Below are 13,538 nucleotides of genomic sequence, written 5' to 3'. Positions count from 1 at the left end.
GACCCCTTCTCCCGTCTTCAACCCTCCTCTTCTTCATGGACACCCCGCTCTGGTCTTCTGCCTGCTCTGGATCTCTTTATTGCCAACTGCCGACAGGACATCAACCGTCTCGACTTCACCGCACCTTGTCCCCATTCCAACCTCACTCCTTCGGAACGCTCTGCTCTCCACTCCCTCCGCACTAATCCTAACATTATTATTAAACCCGCTGATAAAGGGGGTGCTGTTGTAGTCTGGCGTACTGACCTCTACCTTGCCGAGGCACAGCGACAACTCGCGGATACCTCCTCTTATTTACCCCTCGATCGTGACCCCACTAAGGAGCACCAGGCCATTGTCTCCCACACTATCAACGACTTTATCCGCTCAGGGGATCTCCCATCCACTGCTACCAACCTTATAGTTCCCACACCCCGCACTTCCCGTTTCTACCTCCTACCCAAGATCCACAAACCTGCCAGTCCTGGCAGACCTATTGTCTCAGCTTGCTCCTGCCCCACCGAACTCGTTTCTGCATACCTCGACACTGTTTTATCACCCCTTGTTCAATCCCTTCCGACCTATGTTCGTGACACTTCTCACGCTCTTAAACTTTTCGATGATTTTAAGTTCCCTGGCCCCCACCGCTTTATTTTCACCATGGATGTCCAGTCCTTATATACTTCCATCCCCCATCAGGAAGGTCTCAAAGCTCTACACTTCTTTTTGGATTCCAGACCTAATCAGTTCCCCTCTACCACCACTCTGCTCCGTCTAGCGGAATTAGTCCTTACTCTTAATAACTTCTCCTTTTGCTCCTCCCATTTCCTCCAAACTAAAGGTGTAGCTATGGGCACCCGTATGGGTCCTAGCTATGCCTGCCTTTTTGTTGGGTTTGTGGAACAATCTATGTTCCGTGCCTATTCTGGTATCTGTCCCCCACTTTTCCTTCGCTACATCGACGACTGCATTGGCGCTGCTTCCTGCACGCATGCAGAACTCGTTGACTTTATTAACTTTGCCTCCAACTTTCACCCTGCCCTCAAGTTTACCTGGTCCATTTCCGACACTTCCCTCCCCTTTCTAGATCTTTCTGTCTCTGTCTCTGGAGACAGCTTATCCACTGATGTCTACTATAAGTCTACTGACTCCCACAGCTATCTGGACTATTCCTCTTCTCACCCTGTCTCTTGCAAAAACGCCATCCCCTTCTCGCAATTCCTCCGTCTCCGCCGCATCTGCTCTCAGGATGAGGCTTTTCATTCTAGGACGAGGGAGATGTCTTCATTTTTTAAAGAAAGGGGCTTCCCTTCCTCCACTATCAACTCTGCTCTTAAACGCATCTCCCCCATTTCACGTACATCTGCTCTCACTCCATCCTCCCACCACCCCACTAGGAATAGGGTTCCCCTGGTCCTCACCTACCACCCCACCAGCCTCCGGGTCCAACATATTACCCTCCGTAACTTCTGCCACCTCCAACGGGATCCCACCACTAAGCACATCTTTCCCTCCCCCCCTCTCTCTGCATTCCGCAGGGATCGCTCCCTACACAACTCCCTTGTCCATTCGTCCCCCCCCATCCCTCCCCACTGATCTCCCTCCTGGCACTTATCCGTGTAAGCGGAACAAGTGCTACACATGCCCTTACACTTCCTCCCTTACCACCATTCAGGGTCCCAAACAGTCCTTCCAGGTGAGGCATCACTTCACCTGTGAGTCGACTGGGGTGATATACTGCGTCCGGTGCTCCCGATGTGGCCTTTTATATATTGGTGAGACCCGACGCAGACTGGGAGACCGCTTTGCTGAACATCTACGCTCTGTCCGCCAGAGAAAGCAGGATCTCCCAGTGGCCACACATTTTAATTCCACATCCCATTCCCATTCTGACATGTCTATCCACGGCCTCCTCTACTGTAAAGATGAAGCCACACTCAGGTTGGAGGAACAACACCTTATATTCCGTCTGGGTAGCCTCCAACCTGATGGCATGAACATTGACTTCTCTAACTTCCGCTAAGGCCCCACCTCCCCTCGTACCCCATCTGTTACTCATTTTTATGCACACATTCTTTCTCTCACTCTCCTTTTTCTCCCTCTGTCCCTCTGAATATACCTCTTGCCCATCCTCTGGGTCACCCCCCCCCCGTCTTTCTCCCTAGGCCTCCTGTCCCATGATCCTCTCGTATCCCCTTTTGCCTATCACCTGTCCAGCTCTCGGCTCTATCCCTCCCCCTCCTGTCTTCTCCTATCATTTTGCATCTCCCCCTCCCCCTCCAGCTTTCAAATCCCTTACTCACTCTTCCTTCAGTTAGTCTTGACGAAGGGTCTCGGCCTGAAACGTCGACTGCGCCTCTTCCTATAGATGCTGCCTGGCCTGCTGCGTTCACCAGCAACTTTGATGTGTGTTGCTTTTGGTCCAATGCCCATTCAAGCGAGACAATTTGCCTGCATTTGGCTGATATCTTTCTAAACCTTTCCTGTCAACGTACCTGTCCAACCACCTCTTAAAAATTGTTATTGTACCTGCCCCAAACTTTTCAGCTGGCAGCTCATTCCATATACACACCATCCTCTGTGGAAAAAATGTTGCCGCTCCAGTTCCTATTAAATCTTTCCCTTCTCACCTTAAACAAATACCTTCCAGTTCTTGATTCCCCAACCCTGAGATAGGGGCATTTCATCCTATCTTTATCTATCATGATTTTTTATATCTCCATAAGATCACCAATGAATCTCTTATGCTTCAAGGAAGTAGAAAAGTCCTTGCCTGTTCAACCTCTCTCAATAATCAGAATCAGGTTTATTGTCACCTGACCCAAGTTGTGCAGTTTGTTATTTAATGACAGCAGTACATAACAAATTACTAAAACTTACAATAAAGATAAATAACTAAGAAGTGCAAAAGAAGAATAGTGATATGGTATTTTAGATGAATAAATTCGTCTTGGGCTTCCAGCTGGGCACAGGTATCGATTTTAACCTACGTTTCGATGACAAACTCTGCCACCTTCATCAGGGATGTTACCTCAGCATGTCTAGTCTGGTGGTATATATACCCCGTTACCTATACTTCCTGGTTGGTTAGTCCTCATCCAATCAGGTTTCTGCTGTCCTACCTCGTTTACAATTGAATTCCAGCTCTTACTCAGAGCAAGACCTTCGTCTTTGATAAAATTCTTTTTCTCTAGTTTTATTTCCCAAAAGCACTGAGTTTTGTGCCTTCGAAGTCAATCCTAAGGCCATTTGAAACGCAATGTTCCATTTCCACCAATTTCTCCAGGTATCCCAAACTGATACACCTCCTGTGCTCCTTGATGCAGGATTCCACCACATAACCCGTCTGTCCGATATGCTCTGCTCCGCATTCACAGGGAATCCTGCAAATGGCAGCCGTCCTGAGTCCCAAGTCATCTTTGACCTGCATAAGCTGTGATTTGAGTTTCCTTGTGAGTTTGTGGATGGTATTAATCTGGTATTTCTTCAGGATTCTGGTAATCCTCCCAGAAACCATGGCAATATCAGGGAGGCCAGCAGTAGCGACGGGTTCCTCCTCATTGCTAGGTTTCCTAGTTGTTAGGTATTTGTTGTGTATGTGGCCGGTTTACACAACAAAGCTATAAATAAAACGCTGGAGATGGGAGTTAAATCAACAGGGTTCTTTACTAACTAAAACCGAACTGAACACACACGTACAGATCAATACGCGCCTAATAGCACATGCTCAATACCATGTATTACTACAACATAAAGTAGTCCAATATTATACAGTAGACTATATGGTATAATCCTCCCCTTTTATTTTAATAGTGTATCAACTGTTTTTTTTACTGGGGGCACTACGCTAAACAAATATGTGTACCCTTAACATACAATGCTTACTAATTGTTTACTTAGTAACTTAATAATATCAAATTATAATAAAGTAACATAATAATAATAATTATAACTCAAGTCTCTGGCGGGGTCTTCTCTGCCTCTCTGGGTAACGTCTGCCCTGAAACGTTTGCTTCGGGGAAATAGTCTCCACAGGTACATCAGGTGGGTCCTCAGCACTGATGACAGGCTTATCTGTGCATGAGGCTGATGTGGTCACATCAGGTGTGTTTGTTTCTATGTCCAGGGAGTCCGGGCAAGATTTTGTTGAGTTTTTCACCTGAGCATCCAGGATTTGGTCCACATGACGTCTACATACGTTCTCTCCCACCTGTACTCTATACATTAGTGGTCTGTCTATGGCGGAAATTGTACCGGTGGCCACTTTTCAGTCCGGTAATCACATGCAAGAACTGACTATCCCACACTGAACCTCCGTGTTGACTTAGCATTCAAGTGTTTGAACTGTCTGTTCTCCACATCACACCGTACATCTGGTTTAAGAAGATCCATGTGGGACCTCAGGTTCCTGTTCAGAAACATCATCGCTGGAGTCTGATTAGTGGTTGCATATACTGCATTACGATAGGCAGGGAGGAAGTTGTCTATCTTGTGTTGCAGTGGTTGATTTTCGTTGTCCATTGCCTAGATGGCTTTCTTGAATGTCTGTACAAATCTTTCTGCCAAGGCATTTGTGGATGGATGATAAGGGGCAGATGTAAAGTGCTTGATTCCACTGTTCTTCATAAAATTTTGGAATTCTTCAGAGACAAATTGTCATCCATTGTCTGTGCAGATTTGTTCTGGTATGCCATTCCTGGCGAACGTGGTCCTCAGAACCGTAATGGTCTTTTCTGATGTGATTGACTTCATTCTGATGACCTCTGGCCATTTGGAATGTGCACCGACAGTGATTAAAAAAATAGAGTCCATGAATGGTCCAGCAAAGTCGATGTGCACTTGTTGCCATGGTGATGAGGGCCACTCCCATGGATGGAGGGGCGCTTGTGGTGGTGTGTTCTGGATCTTTTGACATCCAGAGCAGTTCTTGGTCAAGTCCTCAATCTGTTTATCGATTCCTGGCCACCACACATAGGCACGGGCTAGATTTTTCATTTACATGGCACCCAGGTGCCCCTCATGCAGTTCCTCCAGCACTCTGATGCGTAGCTTGGGAGGAATCACAACTCGTGAGCCACACATTAGTGCTGCTTGACACACTGACAACTGCTCCTTCCTCGCTGAGAAGGCTGGAAACAGTGTGTTACCCCGCGCTGGCCATCCCTTTACCGTGATGTCATACACTTTTAACAACATAGGGTCATTGCATGTTTCTCTTTCAAAGAGGCTGTTTGTTACTGGTATTTGTTCAACTATTGTTGTGTGAAAGACCTCTGCTGAATGTATTTGCGTAGTTATCTCAGAAATGGGCAGTGGTAAATGTGACAAACCATCTGTGTTGCTTGGTCCCCTTGTGTTCAATGTCATACCTGTGACCTCCTAAGAAAAGGGACCATCATTGTAGACTTCGTGCTGTCATTACTGGAAAGCCTTTTCTTGGGTTGAAGATCGACAGGAGAGGCTGATGGTCAGTCAACAGAGTAAAATTTTGGCCATATAGGTAGTGACTGAATTTCTAAACTCCCCACATGAGGCTTAGGGCCGCTCTGTCAATCTGTTCAGCTGAAGTTAGCGTTCTTGAGGCAAAGGCTATTGGTCTTTTGGAGCCATCTGGAAATTTGTGCGATAACAGAGCTCCTATCCCATGGGCGAGATATCAGAAGCTAGTTGGATAGGGAAGGAGGGGTCAAAGTGCACGAGCACCCCTTCCGAAGATATGAGTCTTTTAGTATCTTGAAACGCTTTCTCACAGCTCTCAGTCCACTTCCATTGTGCCCCTGTCTGTAATAATGCATTTAGTGGGTGTAGGACTGTGGATAGGTTAGGCAAGAACTTGTGTTAGTAGTTCACTAGACCAAGATATGCTCTCAGCCGAGACACATTTTCAGGTGGTGGTGCCTTAAGCACCACTTCTATCTTGTCTTGAGACATGTGTAAGCCATCCTTATTGATCACATGCCCACAGTATGAGGTTTCCTTTTTGAAAAATTCACATTTCTGTCGATTAGCTCTGAGCCCATATTCTCGTAACCTGGTGAGCACTTGTTTTAGGTTAGAAAGATGTTTGTTGTCATCCTTGCCAGTGACAATGATGTCATCCAGGTAACACTGAGTCCCTGGAATCCCCTGTAGGCGCTGATGCTATCCGAAACACCAACCTGTTGTACTGGTAAAGGCCTTTGTATGTATTTATTGTCAGGTGTTTCTTGGATGTTTCCTCGATTTCCATTTGGAGGTAAGCCTGGGTCAAGTCAATTTTTGTGAAATCTTCCCCTCCTGACAGGGAAGCAAAAATGTCCTCAATACGGGATAGGGGATATTGTACTGTGTGGAGCACTGGGTTGACAGTCACTTCAAAGTCACTACGTATGCTCACCTTGCTTGGTTTTCCTGGTTTTGTGCTGGAGGTTTTCTTCATCACTGGAACAATGGCGTGGCCCATTCACTTCAATCCACCTTTGACAGGACCCCAGTCTGCTCCAGATTTTTCGGCTTTGCCTCTACTGTTGGACGGATTGCATATGGCACTGGTCTGGCTTTGTAAAATTTTGGACATGCATTTTCCTGAATCTCAATCTTTGCCTTCATGCCCTGAAGTTTTCTTATTCCTTTCATGAACACTTCTTCAGAGTTAGCAATTATTTGTGACAGTCTCTCAGAGGTAGCCTTGCTGCCCGCCTTTGCTGACACATCTAGTGCCTTGATGGTGTGCCGATCCAACTGAATTTTCCTGAGCCATTCACGTCCCAGCAATGGTGGTCCTCCATTTTTCAGTACATAGAGATTCAGCTGCTGTGTTTTGTCTCCGTAGGTCACTGTCACATTAATTTTACCTTTGGGACGCACTTTCTGTTCTGTGTAAGTCTTCAGCAGTAGTTCAGTTCATTTCAGAGGTATGTGAGAAAACAGTCGATTGAGGCCGTATACAGAGATTACTGTTAAAGCTGAGCCTGTGTCCATCTCCATTTTCAGTCTCACGCCTGCCACTTGTGGAGTGATCCATAAGTCAGGTCACTCGTCTGAGTGCTACTGGTACCATGTAACCCAGTACTACCTGTCGTGACTAAACCGGCTCCCCCACCAGGCTTGCCTGGTGAGGAGGATGGCTAGAACCCTGCAGGACAAAAAACAAGACCCGTGAAAGGGCAGATGAACCCTCTCGTAGGGTCAACTGCCATCTAGCAAATACGAGCTGTGAAGCGCGGAAAGGGCATCCCTTGCATCGAAGCTTGGTCCGCCTTGGACCCCACCATGCCACTGGATCCGGGAGGGGATGTCGATAGGGTGGGTCTGGACCTGTGCAACCCCTTACTCACCTAAAATCCATTCACGCACGTGCTATTCCTTTCTGAGGAGTAACTGAAAGGAACCATCATCATCCTATGGGATGGATAGCCAGAGAGAAAGATCCATATTACTCTTCGATCATCTGTGTCTTTCACGCTGTGAGGTTGCAGACAAGACAATTCACTTTTGTCTGAGTAGTTTTCATCAGCATTGTTTTCTTTCATTTTGTGCACATTGTTGTATTTTCCTTTCTGGGGTTTCTTTGTTTCTCTGTATTTTGTCCTTTTTCTGCTGCTAACTAGCTTTGCATATTCTGCCAATGTGGCCCTGTTTGCCACAGTTTCTGCATTCTTTATCTTTAAACCAATCATCAGGGTCGTGTGACCTGTTCCCACAATGGCAACATTTCTTTCCTTCACTTCTGTTCAGTGACATTTTATCTGTGGCATATTCCGTAGATTTTGTTGTATCTCGGAAGCACCTCGTGCAGCTGTTTCTAATGATATTGAGATGTTTAGCACTTCCTCGAACGTAAGGTCTTTTTCAGACAGAAGCTTCTTCTGTGTGGTTTCACAGTGCATGCCACACACTAACCTGTCCCTCAATGCGTCTGACAGACCAGCTCCAAATTGACAATGTTCTGATAATTTGCGCAATTCAGCACAATATTCAGAAATGCTTTCAGTTTTGCTCTGATTTTGTTTATGGAATTTAAATCTTTCAGCAATAACCATCAGTTTGGGGTTCAAATACTGTTGGAGTATTTGCTTGAACGTTCTGTCAGCTGGCTTTTCAGGGGTTAACATGCTCTGTAGCAGGCTGTATGTTTTCGCGACTATTTCGCGTTCACCATCAACTTCTATGAGTGTTGCTTGAAATTCCAGCATCTGCAGATTTCCTCGTGTTTGCGCTTCCACTATCATTCTCTGCTTCTTACCGTCAAAATTGGTGGAGGGGCAGATAGTGTTGAGGAAACAGGGAGGCTGCAGGACTTAGATTAGGAGAATGGGCAAGAGAGTGGCGAATGAAATACGATGTTGGAAAATACATGGTCATGCACTTTGGTAGTAGAAATAAATGTGCTGACTGTTTTCTAAACAGGGAAAATCCAAAAAATCTGAGATGCAGAGGGACTTGGGAGTCCTGGTGCAGAACAACTTAAAGGTTAACTTGCAGGCAGAGTCAGTGGTGAGGAAGGCAAATGCAATGTTAGCATTCATTTCAAGACGTCTACAATACAAGAACAGAGATGTGATGCTGAGGTTACATAAGGCACTGGTGAGGCTTTACCTTGAGTATTATGAACAGTTTTGGGCTCCTCATCTAAGAAAAGGTGTGCTGGCATTGGTGAGGGTTCACAGGATGATTTGGGAACAAAAGGGTTATCATATGAAGAATGTTTAGTAGTGCTGGGTCTGTACTCGCTGGAATTTAGAAGCATGAGGGGAGATCTCATAGAAACTCTTTGAATGTTGAAAGGCCTGGACAGAGTGGATGTGGAAAGGATGTTTTCCATGGTGGGAGAGTCTAAGACAAGGGGGCACAGCCTCAGGATAGAGGGGCGTGCATTTAAAACAGAGATGCAGAGAACTTTCTTTAGCCAGAGGGTGGTGAATTTGCTATCACAGGCAGCTGTGGAGGCCAGGTCATTGGGTTATTTAAGGCACAGCTTGATAGGTTCTTGAGTGGACACGGCATCAAAGGTTACAGTGAGAAGGCCGGGGAGTGGGGCTGAGAAGGGAAGAAAAGATCAGCCATGATTGAATGGAGGAGAAGACTCAATGGGCCAAATGGCCTAATTCTGCTCCTGCATCTTATGGTTTAAGTCAATTGTGCATCTAATTAGCCAACTCTCCCTAGATTTTGTGTGATTTAACCTTCCAGACTAGCTTACAATGAGGAATCTTAAAGGCCTTACTGAAGTTGATATCAACTCCCCTCCCCTTATTGACCTCTTGTTCAAAAAACTCAGTCAAGTTCCTGATGCATGACCTTCCCCAGCCAAAGCTGTCTTGACTTCCTCCATCAAACCACCTTTCCAGATGCATTCCTCAAAATCCTCTCCAGTAAGTTATCTTCCACAGATGTTAGGCTTACTAGTTTATGGTTCCCAATAGTACAAAATAAAATCATAGCAACATTAAGCTCTACCTATGTTTCTGAACTCCAGACTAAAAGCAAGATTAGAAAGCACCTGAGAGGGCAAATACTAGAATGGTCAGGTAAGATTGAATGGCCATTGCTCCAAAACAAAGGGCTGAAAAGGGATCCAATGCAAGTATCTAGAATCAAGAAGGGGCTTGTTATTTTTGCAGAGAAGATCCGTTTGTGTTTCCAAAGCTAGAAGACAAATTTCATTGGTCACCCTTAACCTAGTAAAGAAATGAGGAGCAATCTGAACATGAAACTTGTCACTATTTACAGTAAGCAGATAGTTTAAAGAGAAACTAAAGGAGGGAAGAGAAGGGTATGTAGATGCAATTGAGTCAAAAGGCTTTTCTCTATGTAGCAAATTTCATGTAATGAGTACAGCTGCACACATCTTCTATTCTCCCTCTGTCGAGCCAGAAATCCAACCCCCACCCATCCAATTTATTATTTCAAGCAACACACACAAGATGCTGGTGGAACACAGCAGGCCAAACAACATCCATAGGAAGAAGCATAGTCGACGTTTTGGGCCGAGATCCTTCGTCAGGACTAACTGAAAGAAGGGATAGTGAGAGATTTGAAAGGTCTGACAAAGGGTCTCGGTCCGAAACGTCAACTGTGCTTCTTCCTGTGGATGCTGTCTGGCCTGCTGCGTTCCACCAGCATTTTGTGTGTGTTGCTTGAATTTCCAGCATCTGCAGATTTCCTCATGTTTGCAATTTATTATTTAAACATTTTTAAAAGTAAGAAAATCAGTAGGATATAAAGATAATTTGGAAGCAACTTGTTTTCTGCACAAACCACAGGCAAAATAAAATGGAGGTCACTCACCTTTATAACCTCACGAGCCATTGCAGGTGTTATACTGACAGAGCGAGTAAAGCACTCTCTGGCTTCTGCTGTCTTGCCTTCACGTAGGAGCTGCTTCCCTTTCTGCAAGTTTGTTTGCCTACGTCTGTAATGCAGAAAATCACCAAAGCATAATGTTTCTAAACCACATGGACAAACAGCTGTTCAGTTTAAAAAATAATCTGTATCTTCTAGATGTTAATATTCGGACTGAATTATACTTACATGCTTCGGGCTTTTTCTACCTCTTTTTTGGAAGGTAATGTGCATCCATCAAAAACCAGGATTGGTTTAACACCAAAGGAATCCAACATTTCAACAAATTTCATACAATAACTAACGTATCTGGAACAAAACAAATTAACATTTGGGAAAAAAAAATTAAAAATGCCACTCATGTATGCAGTTAGATGGAATTTTCTAGATCGTGTTATATCTAAGGGTGAAAGTGACGATCACTACTAATGCTGCAACTTCATTGGAAAATGTGATGAAACTGAACATTATTTAATTAGGGACTGCAGTTTTCGTCAATGACATTTACCATGCACAAGAAAACAGTCATACAGTGTGTAGAAAGGGCACTTAAGCCTACCAGATTCACATTGACGATCAAGCACCCATTTACCCCATTTTACCTCCTTGTAGCATTTTCATCAGCTATTCCTCTGTGACCCATTTTAATAATTCATATTGGCCTATTAACCTGGTAACAAGTTTACCTCTGGCATGTGGAAGGGAACAAGGATACCCAGAAGCAAACCACAGACATCCCACCTCTCCCGGAAGTTCCAGAAGTCTCCCGCAAATTAATAGTGGCTCCCTGATGCCCGCAAATTATATACAATGTCCCGAAAATTGATATTTTTGAGAGCGAGCGTGAGAGAACGCGCGAGAAAGAGCGAGCGCAAGAGCAAGAAAGCAAGCGCAAGAGAGCAACCACGAGAGAGAGCGAGAAAGCAAGCGCGAGAGAGAGTAAGAGCGACCACGAGCGAGACAGCGCATGCATGCACACGATAGAGAGCAAGAGCGAGAGAGTTCTAAAAAAAAGTCAGCATGGCAGGGTGTTCCAAAAAAAGAAAATATAAAACGTACGTCACCCCAGACTACACTAAAGTGTACCCCTGCCTAATAGGGGTCAAAAATAATGACAGTGACTTTTCTATTGGCCATAGTGGGTTAAGACTGTAAAAGACATGTTGAGGTGAGTTTAACAGGTGTCATCCGTTCACTAGCATAGCTAACGTTATTTAAACTAGCTGGCTAGCTGTTAAGGAGCTACTCTATTGCAGACATCCCACCTCTCCTGGAAGTTCCGGGAGTCTCCAGCAAATTGATGGTACTACCTCCCTGAAATGAGTTTTTGCAGGGTGGGATGGCTGAAACCAACAGAAATAATTTGTTAACTCCACATGGAGGGCACTCTAGATCAAGATTTTTGCTTAACAGTGGGACAAACATCAAGACAGGCAAGAGAGACTTACTGGTCAGTTGGTTCCCCCTTTGCTAATTTATCAGCACATGCAAAGGCACCTTTATGAAGCCAGCAATACATATCCAGTGCCACAGTCTGTCCTTTGTATTTTTTGATGTGAATTGGTTCTGATGCTTCCTTAACAAACTGTAGCAATCCTTGAATCCCCATGGTGTGACTTTTCTCTTCTCAAAATCTTTCATTAGTGTTCTCAGGTTAAAATGGATGAGCTGTGATTCAGAAAGTAAATGTTAGTTTTAAATCAAGGAGTGACAGATGAAATCACCGAGGTATTATTCATGAATTCAAAAGGACTGCAGCACAAACAAGTGGTTAAACTGTGAAGAGACTCTGAAGCATAGATGTAAAAATCACAAAACTTATTGGGACAGAGTGTAAGCCGAAGGAGACGCAGATGCATGATTCACAGTGAATAATAAACTAAATGACAGTTTTACTTAATAAAGTCTAAACGTAGAGAAGAGTAAACGACCTACAGCAACTTCTCCAGGTAAGAGTAAGACAACTTCTCCAACAATAAGTAAAGGATGCCTGCTCTTCAAATATACCTATACATTCAATCTCAAAAATAATTGCAATGCAGAGATCAAACTTGATTGCTAGGATAATAGCGCAGCCATCTGCATTCTTGCTTGCAGGAATATTGCAACTATGTGGAAATAAAACTCAGATGTTAAAATGGTGTTTAGTTACAAAATTAAAAGTATGAATTAAGGGATGATTCTCAAACAAGCAAAGGTAGGAACTCACCATTTATGAACCCTTTGCAATTACCTGGTTTTCTGCATTAATTACTCATGAAAAGTGGTCTGATCTTCATCCAAGTCACAATAATAGACAAACACAATCTACCTAAACTAATAACGTACAGACAATTGTACTTTTTCTCATCAATGCTGAGTACACCATTTAAATAATCACAGTCTCAAGTTTGCAAAAAAACATCTGGATGTTCCACAATGCTTCGGAAACAATGTTCTGTGAACAGATGAAACAAAAGTTGAACTGTTTGGAGGAAAAGGGGCACTGCACACCAACACCAAAACCTCATCGCAACTGCGAAGCATGGTGGAAGGAGCATCGTGGTTTGGGGCTGCTTTGCTGCCTCAGGGCCTGGACAGCTTGCAATCGTTGAGGGAACAATGAATTCAAAATTGTATCAAGACATTCTACAGGAGAATGTAGAGTAGTGGTCTGTCACCTGAAGCTTAATAGAAGTTGGATAATGCAGCAAGACAAAGATCTGTGACAAGAGTAAATCAGCATCAGAACTGTTTAAAAAGAAAATTTGTGTTTTGGAATGGCCAAGTCAGAGTCCAGACCTTAACCAATTGAGATGCAGTGGTATGACCTGAAGAGGGCTGTTCATACAAGATAATCCAGAAACGTTGATGAACTGAACAGTTTTATATGGAAGAATGGTCTAAAATTCCTCCTTGCCATTGTGCAAGTTTGATCAGCAGCTACAGGAAACATTTGATGAAAGTTATTGCTGCTAAAGCATGTTCTACCAGTTATTAAATACAAGGGTTCACATACTGTTTTCCAGCCTGGATTGTTAAAGGTTGAACAATGTTTTCAATAAAGACATGAAAAGTACATACAATTTTTGTGTGTTATTAGTTTAGGCAGATTATGTTTGTCTATTATTGTAACTCAGATGAAGATCAGACCACATTTTATGAGTAATTTATGCAGAAAAACAGGTAATTACAAAAGGTTCTGAAGCTTTGTCTTCAATTATGGTGCAATAGGTACATAAATGGCCAAAACTTAT

At 44.0% G+C, this 13,538-nt stretch overlaps 1 protein-coding gene across 1 annotated transcript in view; it reads right to left on the bottom strand.

Annotated features, from left to right (window-relative positions):
- exo1 (exonuclease 1) overlaps positions 1-13,538 on the bottom strand; it is a 46,797-nt gene that overhangs the window by 32,734 nt on the left and 525 nt on the right. Inside the window, exons 2-4 of the mRNA XM_063055547.1 lie at positions 11,751-11,970; positions 10,492-10,611; positions 10,249-10,372 (exon numbers count right to left, since the gene is read on the bottom strand). Of these exons, the coding sequence (XP_062911617.1) occupies positions 10,249-10,372; positions 10,492-10,611; positions 11,751-11,911 (405 nt within the window). The 5' untranslated portion in view covers positions 11,912-11,970. The remainder of the gene's footprint in view (positions 1-10,248; positions 10,373-10,491; positions 10,612-11,750; positions 11,971-13,538) is intronic.

Source organism: Mobula hypostoma, chromosome 8, assembly GCF_963921235.1.
Source record: "Mobula hypostoma chromosome 8, sMobHyp1.1, whole genome shotgun sequence".
NCBI classification, from domain to species: Eukaryota; Metazoa; Chordata; class Chondrichthyes; order Myliobatiformes; family Myliobatidae; genus Mobula; species Mobula hypostoma.
The sequence above is the reverse complement of the archived record's forward strand: the minus strand, read 5'-3'. Positions and strand labels throughout refer to the sequence as shown.